The sequence below is a fragment of the Exophiala xenobiotica genome (assembly GCF_000835505.1).
Source record: "Exophiala xenobiotica strain CBS 118157 unplaced genomic scaffold supercont1.3, whole genome shotgun sequence".
Lineage (NCBI taxonomy): Eukaryota > Fungi > Ascomycota > Eurotiomycetes > Chaetothyriales > Herpotrichiellaceae > Exophiala > Exophiala xenobiotica.
In genome coordinates, this window is record NW_013562492.1 from 4,652,470 (window position 1) to 4,671,359 (window position 18,890).

The 18,890-nt window shown below is 52.3% G+C and overlaps 8 protein-coding genes across 8 annotated transcripts; 5 read left to right on the forward strand and 3 right to left on the reverse strand.

The window, feature by feature from the left end:
* The first annotated feature begins 892 nt into the window (after positions 1-892).
* On the forward strand, positions 893-2,550 carry PV05_05996 (uncharacterized protein). Its single transcript, XM_013462575.1, has 4 exons — positions 893-1,321; positions 1,376-1,664; positions 1,716-1,928; positions 1,979-2,550. The coding sequence occupies exons 1-4, from the start codon at positions 1,140-1,142 to the stop codon at positions 2,282-2,284; spliced, it is 990 nt and encodes a 329-aa protein (XP_013318029.1). The 5' UTR covers positions 893-1,139; the 3' UTR covers positions 2,285-2,550.
* A 949-nt stretch (positions 2,551-3,499) lies between these two features.
* Positions 3,500-5,007, forward strand: PV05_05997 (uncharacterized protein). The gene has a single exon (XM_013462576.1). It carries the CDS (start codon positions 3,726-3,728, stop codon positions 4,956-4,958), a length of 1,233 nt encoding a protein of 410 aa, XP_013318030.1. The 5' UTR covers positions 3,500-3,725; the 3' UTR covers positions 4,959-5,007.
* A 1,081-nt stretch (positions 5,008-6,088) lies between these two features.
* On the forward strand, positions 6,089-7,504 carry PV05_05998 (uncharacterized protein). The gene is made up of 2 exons (XM_013462577.1): positions 6,089-6,207; positions 6,262-7,504. Exons 1-2 carry the CDS (start codon positions 6,103-6,105, stop codon positions 7,411-7,413), a joined length of 1,257 nt encoding a protein of 418 aa, XP_013318031.1. The 5' UTR covers positions 6,089-6,102; the 3' UTR covers positions 7,414-7,504.
* Positions 7,505-7,615: 111 nt separating this feature from the next.
* Positions 7,616-8,786, forward strand: PV05_05999 (uncharacterized protein). Its single transcript, XM_013462578.1, has 2 exons — positions 7,616-7,902; positions 7,972-8,786. The coding sequence occupies exons 1-2, from the start codon at positions 7,851-7,853 to the stop codon at positions 8,307-8,309; spliced, it is 390 nt and encodes a 129-aa protein (XP_013318032.1). The 5' UTR covers positions 7,616-7,850; the 3' UTR covers positions 8,310-8,786.
* On the reverse strand, positions 8,453-10,518 carry PV05_06000 (uncharacterized protein). Its single transcript, XM_013462579.1, has 3 exons — positions 10,037-10,518; positions 9,404-9,982; positions 8,453-9,320 (listed from the first exon to the last, which is right to left on the reverse strand). The coding sequence occupies exons 1-3, from the start codon at positions 10,318-10,320 to the stop codon at positions 9,104-9,106; spliced, it is 1,080 nt and encodes a 359-aa protein (XP_013318033.1). The 5' UTR covers positions 10,321-10,518; the 3' UTR covers positions 8,453-9,103.
* Positions 10,519-10,870: 352 nt separating this feature from the next.
* On the forward strand, positions 10,871-15,036 carry PV05_06001 (uncharacterized protein). The gene is made up of 2 exons (XM_013462580.1): positions 10,871-11,161; positions 11,213-15,036. The coding sequence occupies exons 1-2, from the start codon at positions 11,035-11,037 to the stop codon at positions 12,061-12,063; spliced, it is 978 nt and encodes a 325-aa protein (XP_013318034.1). The 5' UTR covers positions 10,871-11,034; the 3' UTR covers positions 12,064-15,036.
* PV05_06002 (uncharacterized protein) lies at positions 13,362-14,759 on the reverse strand (the record flags this gene model as incomplete). The annotated part of the gene is made up of 1 exon (XM_013462581.1): positions 13,362-14,759. The coding sequence occupies one exon, from the start codon at positions 14,757-14,759 to the stop codon at positions 13,362-13,364; it is 1,398 nt and encodes a 465-aa protein (XP_013318035.1).
* Positions 15,037-16,862: 1,826 nt separating the features above from the next.
* On the reverse strand, positions 16,863-17,948 carry PV05_06003 (uncharacterized protein; the record flags this gene model as incomplete). Its single annotated transcript, XM_013462582.1, has 1 exon — positions 16,863-17,948. One exon carries the CDS (start codon positions 17,946-17,948, stop codon positions 16,863-16,865), a length of 1,086 nt encoding a protein of 361 aa, XP_013318036.1.
* Positions 17,949-18,890: the final 942 nt, after the last annotated feature.

The window sequence follows — 18,890 nt, forward strand, 5'->3', positions numbered from 1 at the left end:
AAGCTGAGGATTTGACAGAAGATTCAGAGGGTCTACACAAGTACAGCTTGACAGCAAGGCTGTGGCTCGTGCGTCTAGCTCGGGCTTTATCGAGGCTTATGTATGCCCGATCACGCCAATTCGACAAATTGATCAATGGGCAGTATGCAACCGCTGCCAACCAATGATTTGACATGCGCAAGGCAAACAAAAATCTTGTACTACACTTGCAGTCCGTCGTTGAGATGAGCACTGAGGCAACCCGGCAGAAGAGCTCTCCATGATCACACGACTGGGTCTGTAACAGGAGCGGATTTCGTAGTGTAACAGACTCAGTCATGCCTCAGCACGAGTTGCTATATCCAAACGCAAGGCTGCGAATCGATCTGGTTTGCCTCATGCGCAAACAGCTGCATGATGCTAGTCCTAGCTGCACAAGGCTGAGGATAGAAATGGGCATTCGGACAATTTCCCTGTATACTCTGTTTCTTTGGTCACCACTTCTTTTTGACTTCACGACCTTCTCACGGTAGTGAGTCCGTGTCACAGAGACGGGAGCCTACCCTGACTCGCGGGTGACGCATGAATGATAAGGCGTCAGTCCTCGATTGGCAGTGAAGCTGTCAGGGACTGTACATATGCAAGTAATTGATGATTTCCTGTCGGCTCCAGAGACGCTAAACCAAGCAAAGAAAAGACATATGGTCATTGGCCCGTCGTCACGTTTGTCTTGGCCCTTGCCGCATTCTAATGGGCACGCCACGCTTTGGCCGCCGCTACCTTAAATGATGGTTAGTGACTGCTAAAGTTGCAGTTGACGCTCGTCCGTCACTGCTGGTTCGTCCGTCCCTTCCCGCTAAGAGGAGCGCACCGCAACTGCCGTCTAAAATGAGATTTGCCCGTTGCTAAATTATTTTCTCAGCCTGCGCGACCCCTTTGCATCCTCTCTTCCTTTTGTTCCCTTCATCAACCAAATCATTCTTCTTCTGATCACAACACCGAGCTCATCTTCAAACCAACCTCCTGAATCTAGGGCACTCAGCTACCCTTCAACCCCCTCGTCAACCTCCGATTCCCCAAGGCAGCCTCTAGCTACCTGAGTTATTTACATTCCACAAGTCCCAAACACACATCAACAATCTACTTGTGCCTCAGCCACAATGTCTTCTGCCGTCGACAACCTTGCCGAAAACCTCCAGAACGCCGGTCTCGAGGACACCTCTGCTGCCAACAACGAGGCTGTTCTGGCTTCTGCTGCCGAAGGGCGTCGATTGTACATCGGGAATCTCGCTTATGCGACAACTGAGGCGGAACTCAAGCAATTCTTTTCAGGCTACGATGTGTAAGTTTTCACGGCTTCGAAATCCACCGATCTTTGAGACTGACATATGCACAGCGAGTCAACTTCCATCCCCGTCAACCCACGTACCAATCGTCCTGTCGGCTATGCCTTCGTCGATCTGAAGACTGCCGAAGAGGCGGAAAAGGCCATCCAGGACCTGTCAGGCAAGGACATCTTGGAGCGCAAGGTGTCTGTCCAACTTGCACGCAAGCCCGATCAGACTGCCGCTGGTGAAGGTACTGGCTCAGGCGCCGAGGGTGAGCGCAAGAGATCTGCTGGTCGTGGTCGTGGAGGTCGCGGACGTGGCCGTGGTGGCCGTGCTCGAGGTGGCGCAAGAACAAATGTATGTTGAACTGATGGGTCTGCTCTTCCGAAGTATACTGACATGGGCTAGGAAAACGCCGGCGCTGCTACCACTGACCTGGCTGAGAACCCTCTTCCTTTGACCGACGTCACTGCCGACGCCAACAAGGGTGACCTTGCCACTGATTCGAAGACTGCCCGCGCTCCTCGCCCACCCAAGCAACGTGGACCACCAGAGGACGGCATCCCATCCACCACCAAGGTGATGGTTGCCAACCTGCCATACGATCTTAGCGAAGAGAAGGTAAGCATTTCGTACACCTCGCAGTGGGATCACGCTAATATGGATTGCAGCTCAAGGAATTATTCGCCGACTACGAACCCAGCTCTGCTAAGATTGCTCTTCGTCCCATCCCTCGCTTCATGGTCAAGAAACTTCAAGCTCGCGGTGAACCTCGCAAAGGTCGTGGCTTCGGATTTGTCACTCTCGCCTCTGAGGAAATGCAGAAGAAGGCAGTTGAGGAAATGAACGGCAAGCAGATCGAGGGTCGTGAGATTGCGGTCAAGGTCGCCATCGACAGCCCAGGAAAGGAAGACGGTGCTGAGATCACAGGTGAAAACGGCACCAATGGTACCACTGAAGAGGTTGCTGCTGAATAAACGTCAACATGAGCACGCGAGCAATCAAAGACAACGAATGAAGGATCCGATATTCTCTTAGCGAGGCATACTCGTACTCAAGGGACCCGGAAGGCTTAAGTGCTCTTTCCGTCTTGAAAGGGTGACGCTGGAGCTGAAATATCGATCAGTCAATGAGGTTGATGGATCAGCCCTGACAAAAGTATGCTTCTTGCCGAAAAGGCTGTATCTTGCAATACCATAATCTTTACTTCTTGAAAACACTCCACTTGAATTGGATTCTCTCGTCTTCCCTGATCTTGTCCAAAGCAACGGAACTCTATGTAACACTTGCAGAGCCTGTATGATCTGCTGAATGCACAATGTGAGGTCGAATTTCGCCAGGGCCAGCGATAGGGGCGGTTCACTGGTGAGCTTCACAGGTCCTCCTTTTAAACGAGGCCTTCTAGGGGCTTGAATAACCAAGGTAAACACTGCATGTGCCTCTTCTCTTAGCTCTAAACACATAGTCTCGCGTATTATCCTCTTCCCCCGGCGTCGAACACCATTCAGCTTTGAGAGCGATATAGTCGAAGTCGAGAACTTTGGTCAACAAGGGATAGAATTCTCCTTACCACAATTCTTCGAGTACCTGAATCTCATAAGGACCAGGATTTCGGAGAGGAGATGTACGCTGGGTGTTTTGAACACGACGTCGACCCGAAACGATCACTTAGCCTCGTTTCCTCGGCTGAAGCCATTGTCGTTGCGGTTGAAGCATTGTTCCTTCCCATCCAGGACTTGAGTCTTTGCTCAACGACTTACCGATCCACCAGTATCAGTATGGTGCTGCTTGGCCAATCCCGGAGCGACAAGGACAGCGACATAATGCCAGCGATTGCTCTATGCCGTCAAAGTCTTCAACAAATTTTGTCCACACGGCCTAAGCGCGTGTCCTTGGAGACGTGCCGTTTCCAGGGACGTGATCCCAACGGCAGTTCTTCCTTTCGGTACCTGCGGTTTGACAATCCAGAACGTCGTTCAGCCTGATCGTTTGTGGGGCTTGCATATCACGAGCTTCGGTCAGCGTACGGGGCAGCTGTTGATCGTATCAAGAAGGCAAGCTTGCCCACCTTTGTCCTCCACTTTTGACCGAATGCTCTCGGACTCTGAACTTCAGCATATCCCCACCAAATCATATCATCCAATCGAGAACCTAGACGATATCAGTGGTCAGCAACAGCATGGCTTGGACTGCTTGGCTCGCGTTGGATATTGGATGTCCATGCTACTCGTAACGCATGAGCATACCAGTCTTGACTTTCTATATCAGTAGGCATAACCCTCTGGAGTGTCAGTTCCTCTTTCTCTCCAGGTCATCATTGTCCGGCGCCGAAAATCACCATTTGCTCCCCAAACAGTGCTCCTCGTCAAGATAACCACTCGCAAAGTACCCGTTTGATATTCACACCTCTTCTACAAGATGGCAACTTCCACCTTGAACCCTCAACCGGTCCCCAACCCACCGACATCGTCCTATGTACCATTTCAGTCCCAACCCAGCATTATCGAAGAGGTCGCTGCAAACCAACAGCACCTCCGCGAGCGTCTAGCTGGCGCTCTCTTCCGACCCCCACCAAACATCCCTGCTGAGGCTCTGCCCAGTGTCCCACTCATCGACATCGGCCCATCCTTCGACGGCACTCTCGAATCTCGAAAAGCTGTTGCGGCCAAGATCCGTGAGGCCTGCCTAACAACAGGCTTCTTCCAGATCAGCAACCATGGCATCAGCCCGGAAGCCATGGCCGGCGTCCTGAAGCAAGCAGAGCGCTATTTCCACGAGTTGACCCTCGAGCAGAAAGAGGCAATGCACGTCAAGCTCTCGCCTCTCTTCCGTGGCTACGAACCTCACGACTTCTCATACGTCAACCCAGATGACGAGGGCGCTGCTCAGGAGACCAAAGAGTGCTTCAACTGGGGATACGAAGACGCATTCGACCCCACCGGTGGCGATGGGAAGTACCGAGAAATCGACGGCTCCGTGGCTGCTGGCAAATATGCCGGTAACGTTTGGCCTACCGAAGAACAATTGCCAGGCTTCTACGACGCGATCAAGCTCTACTATGGGCAAGTCATGACCTGCTCACGCCATCTGTTCCGCCTGTTCGCGCTCTCACTCGGTCTGGAGGAGGACTATTTCGATGAACTAATCACCCATCCGGGCGGCATTGCCAGATTGTTGTACTACAAGAGCAACCCGACTCCCGAAAACGCGCAGGAGAAGTCTGAGGAGCAGTTGGAACAAGAAGCGAAACTCGGATTGGGTGCGCACACAGATTATGAGTGCTTTACCCTGCTGTTGAACTCGGCCAACCCAGGTCTGGAGATCTTGTTCCCGCCGAGCCCATTGACGAACAACAAGCCCATCTGGCGACCTTGTCCTGTCCGGCCGGGCACTCTGACTGTGAATGTGGCGGACTTCTTGATGCGCTGGACCAACGGCCTGTACAAGTCGACCATCCACCGTGTTGTGAGCAAGCCGGGTGGTGGAGAGAGATATTCCGTCCCATACTTTTTCAGTATCAACTACGATAGCGAGGTGCTGCCACTGCCGGAGCGGTGTGTGGGCAAGAGCAACTATCGGCCGATGAAGGCGGGTGAGTACGTGCTGGAGAGATTGAGGGCAACGGCGGTGCTGAACAAGGAGAACAAATAATTGGGACAGATAGTCGATGTGTATATGATGGAATATATCGATTTCAAAATAGTACTTGTGCATACCCGTGAAAAGATCGACCCATGTTCAATGGACCATGATGTGCTAGTACTGTCCGTGGTCCTCATGTCCATGTGTCACACCCCGTTGAATTTCCAGAGTTGAATCGATTAGAGTCCGAAAAGTCCATAGGTATCTGGGTAAAAGGCTAAAGGGCCCGTGCGATTCATCCCGTCCACCCGTGCCCCAAGTCGAGTTCCAAACATACATGAGCTGCCAGTAGGGTGGCAACGCGGATATACGATGAACCGAGCTTGATGTCTTGAAGCCACAGACCTTGAGTGGACCCAAAAACACTGCTACTATGTATGTCAACACGATAAAGATCATGGATACGGGATGCAATGTGACAGATGGCGATCTCGATGCTAATACGAGCGTCGTCCTGGAGCATTGATGGTGGTGTTCAGGCAGGCCCTCAGCTTTCCACGGGACTCTTATCCCTTTTTCGGCTAGGCAAAACATACACTCGTGCGTATAGTCGTATAGTGAAAGGTGGGGGAAGGTAGGGATCGTAGTGTATCAATGTATCGATGAGTTCAGGAGAAGAGGGGTCGCGCAGCCTTGTAGGGAGGGGGCCAGCTCTCGGACGGAGCGGAAGAGATAGGAAGGACAGGAAAAGATAAGTCCTACCTCTGCTTGATGCAGCACTGGACATGCGTTTAGTATACGTAAATAACGTTGGAACTTGCTGAAGTCCCCTGAGGCGAGGGATGGCTCGTCGTGACCAGGTGCAGTACTTATTAGTAAGTCGAGGGGGCCAGTGTTGGACGCAGTTCCGAGAAGGGGGTGGACGACTTGGACACCGAAAGTCCCCAAGCTCTGCCAGAAAATCGACCCATGCTCTACATACAGTAGCAAGTACGAAGCAATGACCGGTGACCTCAGTAGGTGTCATTTTGAGTATAGCAGAGTTGGTGGATGTGTATTGCTGGATGTATGGAAATGAGAGGTCGATTGCATCAACGTAACAACGCTTTGGAGTAGTTGCACTTGGCGGATCTACGGTGGTGGGGTACATGTTCTATCCTCACAGATCTTACTTCAGCACGCCAGGAGGGGCCTATTGTACTGTCTTGAACACATGTCATGTGTGTTGATGGAGCAACAAGCCGAGGCGCGACGAGCCCGCTCACACCACAGGAAGTCGAAGACAGGTTGTGAGCGATGCAAATCCCGAAAGGTCAAAGTACGCTGTTTCCCGCAACTGTCTCAAGGTACGCCGCTCTGATTGCCTGTACAGTGCGACGAGGCGAAGCCGCAGTGTGATGCCTGCAGGCGTCATGGAGAGGAATGCGTTTACAACATCTTCAAAGTCCCGATAGTGACATCCTCAGGTCGGACTTCACCAGGGTCTCAGCCATTGGCGAGCGGTGTCGAAGGACCAGGTGATGCTCAGACTGGGTCTGGGTCCACGGTGACTGAGGGAGACGTTATCTACAACATTGTCGAGGAAAAGGCAGAGCGAATGCTCCAGCTCAGACTCTTGCACATCTTCTACCACGTCATTTCCTCACCCTTCGCAGTGCGGCAAAGCCCCGAGGTCGAGTCGACATGGCAGATGGACATTCCGCAAATTGCTTTCGAACACGACAACCTCCTGTACGCGATCTTTGCCGTGTCGGCGACATGGCTGTTGCGTTCACAGCCGAACAACGTAGACCTACAAATCAGACGTGATCGGTACGTTGCTCTGGCTCTGCAGGAACAGCGGCAGGCCATTGATCAGTTGAGCGAGTCCAATGCAGATGCTGTATCGTTTGCAGCAGTACAGATTCAGTTGAATTCGTTCGCGATGCTGAACGAACGAATCCAACCCATCGCCGGCGGTTACGAGGCCACCGTCGAATGGCTCAAAACCGGGAACGGTGCGGGACGGATTTTCAGCATGGCGGCGGAGGCGGCAAAAACCAATTCCAACCGCAAGTTCCAGGTCGTTCTAAATGCTCCGCCGGCTTTCCCGTCCGATGGCGACGACCACTTGCCTTATGGCATTCCTCCCCAATCGCGAGATGTACTTGAAGGCAGCCTTGTCACCAAAGAAGGACTGAGTCCGGCTACGCGAGATGTATATGAGCAGACGTTGCGCTATCTGGGCATTCTCCATCACTATGTCTCCGAAGGGAAACCCGGATACTTTGCTGCACGAAGCATTCAAGGGTTTGCAATGCTTGTTCCCAAGGAGTTTACCCGTCTTGTGGAAGAAGGCCGGCCTGTTGCCCTAGTTGTTTTGGCACATTTCTTCGCGCTTGCTGCCCAGGTAGAGGACAAGCCTGCCTGGCTCGGAGACGCTCCTCGCAAGGCCATCCACGCCATTTCGCGCACGCTGCATGGAGACTCCGACACTATCCTCCAGGAGATGGAATGGCCTTGCAAGGTGGCTTCTGCAAAGTAACAGTAGAGTGATCTTTTCCGCTGTAAGGTCTTGTGGTCAACAGGATATATGAGTTTCCGAGATCTTTCGTCGGAGGAAGAATTGTTTGAGGACCCTGATTTTAGTCATTGGCCAAAGATCATGTGATGCCGGAAGAATCCGCAAGTCCGTCAATCGTCATCTACTCTGCCACCCTGGGGGCCTGTGCGGTATGCTCGGGTCGCCGGCCACGCCGCAGGCAGCGCTGACGACAACTTGCTTGGAACACCACCTTCGCAACCTAATCACTCGATACTAGGAACCTCTCGTTCGTGCTTCGGATTGTTACCTCGACCTACAATCTGGTCGACGCATACACCATGTGTCTTCACTATTGACCCGACTTGCTATTCATACAACCGAAGCAAACCATCAGTCCACGCCAACCGGAATCCCGCTGCTATTCCTCCTCCAGCGCAATGGCATACATCCTGTACTCGATCTTCCTCGTCTCCGTCCTTGTGGGAACAGGTAAGTCACGATCATCCTCCCTATTCTTGTCGATTGCTCAAGTCTGCGTGTACTGAACGGTCTCCCTAGCCCTCTACCTCACCCGCGCTCGGTGGGTGCCGTATCTTCCGGGGCGCGTGCAGGACGCGATCTCCGGGCTCTCGTACACCCGTGTCCCAACCACGTTTATGGGCGACGTCGAGTCGGGCCTGACGTCTGCGGACTTCGACCTGTCGAGCAACATCACCGAAGGCGATTCGCGGAGCGGACTGGACCAGAAGGCCAAGCGCGACATCCAGCGTTTGATGAAGATTCGGGGGATCAATTTTGACGAGGCCCGGAGAGTATACATGGAGCAGCGGTTCAAAAAGAATGGGATCGGCGAGGATGGGATACCGCGGGATCCGAAGTTTGTGTCGTTTTCTTGAACGGGATGCTGGCCGGTATTTTGAGTGGTTTGGGAAGATGATCATCTACCAGAGATGGACCGGCAGGATACCGCATGGAAGAATGTGCAGAGCTTCAACCATTCTTCTAGGGGTTGTAGGATACTTCGATTGGCGAGGTTGTCGTTGAAAGCGAATGGTGTTCATGGCGTCAAGTCCGATCCTATTAATCTGTAGGTAACAGGCTCGAGGCCTTGCGGCCTTGCTGTTGATGTCTTCTATTTGTCGACAGCCTCGAGAGCTTCTATGAGTGATAGCGCCGATCAGCACCACGGCAAGATACCTCTAGCGGCACGATCCGCCTGCTGAATGTACACGACGGTCTACAGATTGAGCCTTTGCTCGGGCCATATATCATGCTATGTCATTCCATTGAGCTAACGAGATCTCAATCTTCTGTGGAATCACCTCAGCCAGGGTACTTGGGAAAGTCCACTTGTAGAGGCGGTCGGAATATGTTGATCATGTTGTTCTGCACTCAGTGTCATTAGGAGTGCTTGTTTCGAAAGATTAATCCTTTTGGCAGATACGCCCAACCGCCCAACCGCCCAAAATGACCCAAAAAGCCAACCCATATGTGAGAAGTGCCAACCTGCCCCAAGCAACGGTCTATGTACAATGTGCTTGGAAGATTGCTCAAATCGAGGCCGCTGCTCCCTCAAGGACTAAACATATGTGCATGTTGCGGTTTTCCGTTCGCAAACCTGGAAGACTGGTGACTTTCATCGCTCCAATGTAACAATCATAATCTTCCATGTAGGACGAATATTCTCCAATCATTGAACTTTCTTGCCCTTGGGAAGACCATCGGCAAGATAACCACGGTCATCTTCACCCTCGACTTCCTGGACGATCTTTTCCATCTCCTTGGACTGCTTCTCCCATTCTGACTTGCCCGATTTGGTCTCTCTGTTGAACAGCTCGTCGTTCGGCTTGCGATAGCTGCCGCCCATTCGGTCCCACAGCGTCGTGAATTGGCCGTAATTGTAATTGCTAGCCGGACCGAATTAGCATGACTCCTAGAAAAGGGCAGGCAGAAACCATGGAAGGAGCTTTCTCAGGTCGACAGGACTTACAAGTACAAATGATGCATGGTGTGGCAGGCAGCGCCATTGATGAGTGGCGAGTTGGAATAGTATTCTCCATCATGGATGAAAATTGTCCAGAAGTTGATGAAGACGAAGAGAGCAATATATGCAAACTTCTGAAGAGGAAAGAGGAACGGGAACAAATGGTATGGAATCGACTGAGCGAATCCATCCACCGGATGGAAGGCATGCGAGGCGAACGGAGTCGGTACGATCCATTTGTGGTGAGGTTTGTGGAGGGTCTTGTAGACCAGCGGATGATGCAGACCACGATGAATCCAGTAGATCAAGAAGTCGGTGAACAGGACGAAGAAAGGGAATTGGATGACGTTGTACAGTGAGAATGGCGCCTCCGACAGGCTGTCGTACATCTTCGAATAACCGCGTACTTCAGCCAACATGCACATAGAGGTGAGCAGGGACATGAGTGGTATAGCTTTGAATGCCTGGTTGATCTCCATTCGGACTTGATTTTTGAGGTATTTCGGGTGCTGGAAGGCCGTCTTATCGAAGACGAAGACATACGATAGTGATGCGAAAACAAAGTAGAGGACAAGGCCGAAGAACCTGGACGGACTGTCAGGGATGCAGGGACACCAGATAAGTATCGTATGAGCTTACCACACTATGAAGAACAAGCTGAGTCCTTGTCGATATATGTTGTTGCGAGGCAATGAGCTGCTATATGTCCATTCTGTGGGGTTTAGACTGATATACTGGGAAGCTGGTTCGTAAATATAGTTGAACTGCGTTGGTCCATTGGCTCCTTCATGAATACTGGGGAAGCTTGGAGCAGTGGCATTTTTTAGGGTATGGTAGAGGTATTGAGATGGACTGGCAGGGAGGAAGAAGGAGTATACGCGATCGAGGGCGAGCGTGTCGGCGATTTCGAGGATGATATCCATGGTGAAGATGCGCGGTCGCGCTTGGCCCTGTCTCAGCACTCAGGAATGTTCGATGTTGGTGTTGAAGAGCTCGAATGAAGATGCAAAAGCTCTAAGGAGGTCGGAAACAGGCAGAGCGCATTCAATGGGTGCTTGATGTTGGATTGTACAAGCTGCGAAGCGAAGGACCCTGGAAGTTTTTAGTACTTTCGGTATTTTCACCGCAATAGAGTGGCGTGAACATGGATTTGAGCGCATCCGACCCGATAACGGCTGGCAATCACAAACTGACAGGGGGTGGAGGAAGCTTGGAGCTCGACAATTGGCCCTGACTGGCGCAGAAGCCTTACTAGGCCCACGCTGGGAAGATCAAGCTTCCAGGAACACAAACTTTTGGCTTAATCCCGGCACCTAGGAGCGAGGCCGAGAGAAACGAGATGAAGCTGCGCAACACGTGACTGGTGGCCTGCTCCCTCTGCTCTCATCTTGTCATTTCACAATGCTCTGCTTAGTCATCTGCTCCGACTGCGTCCTGCCGTCATTTTGATGTCTTGGTCGTCATTCAGCAAATCCTCGACAAGCAAATGAACTCGCTCTTGACCTTGCAACACATTGTCCAAACCAAACACACTTCACCATGTCTGCTTAATTCCTGTACCGTAGACGACATGATCTTCGACCTCGGCAGCACCACCTACAGTCGTTTCTCTGTTCCTTGATCTTCCATTCGAGGCCATGACTTCCTCATCACCCAGTCATGGCCTCTCGCCTGCCTCTATCGAAACCATCGCAGGCCTGACTGCTGGTCTGGTGTCAACCATCATTGTTCATCCGCTGGACATCATAAAGACAAGATTGCAGGGTGAGTGACAAGTCTGACGATATCCATGCTTGATGCTGACCATTTGAACAGTCGACACCTCCGCCCATCCTCTGCTCAACTCCTCCCGCGCCGTCTTCCGTGATATCTTGCGGAATGAGGGTCCGAGTCGCATTGCAGCCTTGTACCGTGGCTTGACCCCGAATCTCGTCGGCAACTCTGCAGGTTGGGCATTATACTTCTTGTGGTACCGTGAAGGTCAAGATGTCGTTCGTAAATTGCGAGGGTACACACCTGATCAGCAACTCACATCGCTCGACTATCTGTCTGCGTCCGCTGGCGCCGGAATGCTGTCTGCAATACTGACGAATCCAATCTGGGTGATCAAGACACGGATGCTATCGACGTCGGCTTCTCAAGCTGGTGCATATCCTGGCATGATATCAGGCCTGCATACAATCATCAAAACAGAAGGGATTCGAGGGCTCTTTCATGGCATGACACCTTCTCTTTTCGGAGTCAGTCATGGAGCGCTGTATTTTGTGGCATATGAGAAGTTGAAACTACGCCGCAGACAGACGAAGAAGGATCAACCACTCTCCAATGCTGACACGCTGATCGCTTCGTCTATGTCAAAGATCTTTGCTGGAGTTGTGACCTACCCACATCAAGTGGTGCGTGCACGACTGCAGACGTATACTGCCAACGATGGCACCCAAATCAGAAGACCCGGTGTGATGGGCCTGATCAAGCGGATTTGGCACAACGAAGGCGTTGTGGGCTTCTACAAGGGCCTTTTCCCTAACCTTCTCCGTGTCGTTCCGAGCACTTGCGTCACATTCCTGGTGTATGAAAATGCTCGATGGAGCTTACCGCGGATATTTGGATCACAAGACGATGTTACTGCATTAGGGGTGGCCGGAAACAGAAAGGGCTCTTTGTAGTGCAAAATGAGCTGATATTGCCTACTGCGCATCTCATGCCAGCAATAGGCATTCTGTCATCGTGACGGAGAGGAATCTGATGCGGATCAGTGATGTGCTGGGGACACAAGGATGCGCGCAAGAATGTTGTGAGAGAATTGTTCGGTCAAGCTATTCCTTGACGGCTGCCTCGGCGTATGGGATCGGCAGCCACTGCAAGCCGGCTGAAGTCACCACTCGCATCTCGAAACAACGGATGATAGTCTTCCCTCGAAAGGCATCTTGTTCTCCTTGGAAGGACTTGCAGGCTTGTATGGCATGGCCTTGTCAGCAGTCTCGTCTCTCCACTCAGACCTCAATAATACTCCACTCGATGTGCATGAATCACTAGAGGGCTAAGGTCTAGCTCCTCTCTCTACTCGATAGCTGCCAGAAGGGTGTCAAAACGAAGTCAACATTGCCGACGGTATTGGGTCCCAAGAGCACAGAATCGGTGCGTCGGACTGAGAAGCCGTGGCTTGCCCGGCCTGTCTCTGGCTTGAGTTGCGTTCCTGCAGCTCATCCATGTCGAAGGATGCCCGAAGATTCTAGCTGCAGCAACAGAAGAAAAGTCACTTGCCAGATGAACAGCGCCCACTCCATCGATCCGAACAGCCTGCTCCCACGCGCGGTGGTGATTGGTTGTGTACACCCTGTAGCTCGACACTATTGACTTTCAAGCGACCTTCTGGAAAACTTCTAGCGGATTTCTAGCCTGTCTCCACATGGCCTGCGACATGCAGAAAAACGGAGCCAGATGCAACATCAGCATTTACATCAGCTTTCACGAGTTCGAGTAGCTTCCGCCAGCATACAACCCGATCGACGCTCATTTCAATTCCTGCGTGGGTGCCTGGTCACGGAATCGCTTGCACGCCGTCATACAGACAAAACATCGTTTCTCAGGCCCCCATTGTCGGTCCTTCCTTCGATCGACTCTTATTCCCTCACCAAAGGTCGATGGCTAACAGCCCAGACCATTCTCGAAGCCTTCCTTTCCAGGATATAGTCAGAGTGATTCCGCGGAATAAGACTAAGCACATGATCTGACGGCACACTGTCACCGTCGGTGTCCTGCCATGATCCGCTAACGTGTGATTCTGGGCCGTGGCGTCCCCTGGCCAGCCACAGCCACATTCTCGTCCTCCAGCAAGGACGTCACAAAACTGTGTCTCAGGGGTTGTGCTGTCTCCATCGGGCTGCACAAGATCCCTGGAACGCAGGATTTATTCCTCGAGAAAGTTAGAGAAATACTTGCTACTACTCTGCCTGACCATCTCTCACCACGGGCTCCACAAAATCCTGTAAGGATCCCAGAAGACCTTGAGCTTTCTTAGCTCTTCAAGCTTCTGTCCGCTGTACAGCTCCCCGAGGTCCATCCCAGGCCGCAGATTATTCGCAATGCACCGCACTTGGCCAGATGAATTGCGCCTCATAATCTTCAAGAACTCGTCTCCGAACTGCTCTATTGGCCCCCTGGTCTCCTCGGAAGCGCACCAACACATGGCATTGGCCAGCATGCCTTGATTGCGATGTTCAAAGAACTTTCCACGACCGACATCTGTTTGACCGTGGTCGCTGGTCACCTTTGTGTCCCACTTATTGAATACCAACGACGTAGGACGAGCATCTTCGTATTGCTCACCCAGTCGGAGCCATCTATGAAAGCCTGTCACAATGGTTTCGACGTCGATAGTGTCCAACAAGGTGCTCGAGAAGCTCTTGTAATCGCCGTGTGCACTTAGCGGCTTTAATGCCAAGTTAGCGTCAGCAAAGGGGACGAGATCTGTTCTTGCGCTCAGAGCCTGGCTGATGAGATCGTCGGCAAAAAGAGCTGACGCTACTTCTTCACCCTCTTCACTAGGCCCGAAATACGAGCCGGTGATCATAATCAGAGGAGCTCCAGGAGTCTGTGCGTTGGGCGGAGATCTGAGGCAGATCATACTGACGCTCAGAGGTTGTGGGAGTTGTTGCATGCTCACAAAAGTGCGACTAGCCATGAGGATTGCAGAAGCTGGGAGTACGACTCTGCGGGTCCAGATGCTGTTGTCCGTCAAGCGAAGGCGTGAGATGCGGAAGGCCTTCATGACCACCGACGTAATGACGGCAAGTCCGAACCCGGCGCCGCACAAAGCGTTGAATAGCGTTCGTTCGTTGCCCTCGGAAGACGGGCTGATCTCGAGCCTGACGCCGTCTGTTGTGATCAACTGCATCGACTCTACAGCATCAATCATGAAGCCGTGCAAGCCGTTCATCGTGTCTGACCCGCCACCAAGGAGACACCCGACATATCCCACAGCATCCGAGTTAGGCCATAGGGTATAGTAGCCTTGAGCTGTTGTACCCTTGATAACTTCGCCGGTCGAGGCACCGCCACCGATCCGGACCGTGTCCGCGGACTGGTCAACTGTGACTCCATTGAAATTTGTCATATCAAGATATAAAGTGTTGGAGGTGACGGGCACGAAAGGGGCATGACTACCATTTGCAGTCACAAGCGTAAGACTGTTGTCCTTTGCATATTTGATGGCGTCAACGATGTCAGCCTCAGAGTCAGGCTTCACCACTATTGCTGGAAGGTCTATGTAGGTGTCGGACCACCGTGATACGACGTCGTGCAAAGCTTGACCGCCATTGGGGATGACTACCTGACATGTGAAGTTGTGAGTTGAGACCATCTTGGGTGGCTACCGGGTAGGATGGTATCGGCGAGTGAGCAGGCGCTCCGGATGGATCTTATAAGCATGGGAGGCCTGAAGTAGATTGGAGTGGTAGAAGGATTCGTTTGTGTCTACGGCGACATTAAGTAAGCCACCCTTGTGCCGGCAGCTCTTTGGCCCGTGAGTGGAAATTCCGACCAACATGAGAAACATCAGCATTTGAAATCAAGGACAGCACGCAGAAAATAGGGATATCACAAAGAGGATGACTTAACTCCATCTGACTGGTAGACGTAACTCGGTACCGGGAGAAGTTCTCTTGAAGGTTCCGAGTCCCGGAGAGCCTGCGTGACAGTCCCGGACCTTGCGTAGCGACAGAGAGTCTGCATTTGTCTCTTCGTACACTCGAGCACGGCGTGACGACAACGCCATCGAGATCTCGCCCGATATCAGCGCGAGCAGTTTTGTCAAGAACGACCACTGTGACCCCTGACCGCTGATTCGCTCAGCCTGATAGTGCTTCCTGGCCCTGTTTCCCCCGTCCGATGCTTACCTCTGATTCATAGCCACCACAAGTCCTCGTTACGACGTTGGCCAAATTGGCCAAGCAAAGCTCAGTCCTTCCCTTACCCGCCCTGCCCATCCAACCTCAATGACGCAGCCGTGAAACAATCGCCCACGGCAAGAAGCAAACATATTCAGTGAGTATCAAACAGCCACATCAAAGGACCCCACAATGATTGACGGTCGTCGGTGGCCTCCGATGAAGACGATGACCAGACGCAGATCATTTTGGACTACGTTGACCGCAAAGGGAACGCATCCCACAGATATCTGAAAGTCCATCCACGCAGATCCCGACTCCCTCCCTGGAGACGCCTCGTAGATCATTGGACTAAGAAAAGCTCCCGTCCCTTGTTCTTTTTTTCTCGAACATTCATTGACCCTCTGCTACGAGTTAGAATTAACCGCCAATCCTGCCTGCCCCAGCAAAACCCCCGATTCTAACCGCGGCCAACGGGGTTCCACATGTACTGTAACCACATCATCGATCCGCCGAGGCACTTTTGCACGTCGACCCCCTTGTGCTATACGACATACGGGCAATGGACAATGTATCTCTGGGGGAGGCGGGGGAAAGACTTGCATGTGCGGGTGCTTGGTTGAGACATAGTTGGCTAAGGGGCAGCGAACTCACCTCACGCTGGTCTGCGTCTCACAGGCCCCGGACTTGCAAGTCTTCCAGCCGAAGTTTGGTGGACCCGCCCGTATCTTGTAGTTCACGGTCCCTTCAAGTAGTGCTGTAGTACGGTAGCACAAGCTGCTGCGAACTTAGACCTTCTTTGACGCCGGAATCCACAACGGCAGGAGCAAAAGCTTGAGCCGTTCGGCTATCTGTCCTGGTAGAGTGTCTGGTCTTGACCCTTCGTGCACTTCTGGGCAAGGGGTTGTCCAGTGTTCACTCTGTGATCGCGGTGAAGCCTCAACATGAGACCGGCCCAACTACGTTACCCCAGGGGCCTCTCTTATGCCATTGTTATCTGAGGTTAACCCGCTTAGAGTTCGTTCAAGGTTGAACTGAACTAACGGCTTTCCGAAGCACGCACCGAATGCGGAGGGGCCACGGGGTACCAAGAGTAAAGGTCAATTCAGACTGCGCAGTTCTGTTCCGTTTCCAGCGGAGGCGTAAAGCATGCTGACACACACAGATGGGTACGAGGGGCCGTCGGTATGCCGTCTTCGTTTCCTGATCGACGAGGCTCTGGCCAACCTGCATGGCACTCGAGTGGAGGTGGACAAGGCAGCAGCCATGAGGAATACGATCGTCATCATCGTCCGATAAAGACAGTACCTACGGGTCGACATGATATGTACATCACCCTAGTAGTCCTCCGTGAGTTCAACACCTTCGACTTCGGCGTTGGCCCTTTGTGGCCTTCCATACTTCCCCGGCGCAATCCTAAAGATATCGTACACTCGCGTGCTTCGTAACCAAAATTAAACCCTGGGTATTCGAAAATGACAGACAAGCCGGTGCGAAACGCCAGCCAAGAAAGACATAAAATCGTAGTGCTTTTGTTTAGAGATGGCTCATGCAAACCTCTCCGGTAGATCCCATTGTTATTGCTGCTCCGCCGCAATGACTTCAACCTTCCTACCCTTTCCCCGTCCTTTAATGCCCTTGTTGCTGTGCTTGTACAAGTCCTGAAAGTAGTCCCGTAGTTCAGCTTCTTCAGGAGCAACCACCTCGTTCACGGCGAATTGCTGGGCCAGTCTGGCCAGAGTGTCCTTGTGGAACTTGTTCATATGCGCCTTGAGATTGCCAAGTTGCGTGAACACCTTTCCACCATGACCCTCTCTGCAGGTGTCCAGTTTGCACTCGTACCTGCGGCCGTGCGTACCTGGATCGGATGAGGACCTCTTCCGATTCGGTCGTTGACCAATGTGACGGCGTTCATGGGTGCGAAGGTTGCCTAGTTGAGAGAAGGATTGCCGGCAGGTCGGGACGGAACATATGTATGGCTTCTCTCCGGTGTGAGAGCGCAGGTGGATCTTGAGGTGCGTTGGCTGGGAGAAGGACTTTCCACAATCGACGTATGGGCAGAAATGTTTCTTAGGCTTGCCACTTGGGTTGGTGGTAGGGGGTTGTAGTTGTGTAGTCTGAGACGGTAGAAGTGTTTTCATGAGTGAGTCGACCTCGGAGGAGGGTTCGGGAAGCGATGAAGACAGTTGCAAGCTAGCAGGCGGTGTATTTCGACTGGAAGAAACAAATGATTCAAGTCGAGGACGGTCTGACAGATCGGAAGAGAAGTAGCTCGATGGAGTCTCTGAGTAGGTGGAGAGTACATCATCCAAATTCCCTCTCTCCTCTGCGGTCCAACTCTGAGGTGTCATAGAACCGCTGTCGGTGTTGAAGTAGTCCATGGTCAAACTGTAGTCGGAGAAATTGGCAAAGGTATGCCCTCGTCGGATAGGCACCGGTGGTGTTTGAGTGGTGGGTGGCGTAGGAATTGGTGAGCTGTACGCGTTGTAGGTATACATGTCGTTGCTGGGTATATTTTGCAGGTAGAAGTCTTGGGGAAAGGGGTGAGAGTTGACCACCGTCGGCTTGGACTTGGGCGGCATGGGTGCTGAAGTCGGTACCATCCACTGTCTTAACTGATGCATGTGCCACTCAATCTGGTCTGATGTTGGGTTGAACGCCATTTTTCTCTGGGAGTGCAAAGTATATCGTGAGCACTGAACGCTTGTCCTTCGTAAACAGGAATATTTGGTGTGCTTGGCCAGGAATCGAGGTACACTTGCGCACCGAGAGTCAGGTGTATGTGTTCAAAGAAAGACTACATCTCAAGCCGGGACTCGCCCTCGGTTTGGGTATTGTAGTCTCAGGAAGGTAGTAATGAGTACTGCTAGTGTACTGGGGAGGCGTTGATTGGCCGACGGGTGGAGATTCGATGGAGTGATCTCGGGATCTCTGACGAGCAACAGAGGGTTCAATAGAAGTGCAACAGGAGACAAAGCAGGAGACAGGGAGCAGGCACAACAATGAAAGGCAGTCCCTGGCTTGATGGACAGGATCCAACGTTCGGGACGAGGAGATCAGACCTGGGGGTTTATACCTTTCCCAAGTGAAAATATTCTCCATTGCATTGGCAACCAGTAAGCCAGCGTGGGCATGACAAGTTGTAACGAGGTATAGTCAGGGATCAAGCTGCAGGTGAAGAGATTGCAAGACCCCATTCACAAGCGAACGCCCGTCTTGTCGAGGCTAAGGTACTGGTATGATGCAGCCTTGCCTGATGGTGAGTTCTAAGACAGGCGCCACAAGGCATCATGGCGCATGTGCTTACCGTGTTCAGGGAGGTCCAGCTGACAGTGTAAAAAATTTTCCTCATCCCAGGTACTGTTAGTGGCTGTTTGAGCAGAAAGAGAAGGCTTCAGGCCAGTTAGAGGCTTGGGAATGAGCAAGACGCAAAGGTGTGGAAGAGTACATGGCCGGGCGGAGAAGGTGGTGAGCTGGTTGGCACAGAAGGGACAGGGGCCGAGATAGCGTCAGCGATCGTGTTCAAAGAAGAGCACCATCATGCACTAAAGGTTCGAGAAGCGACATGGGGGCGGGATCTCGTTGGAGTAGTCAAAGCGAGCAGG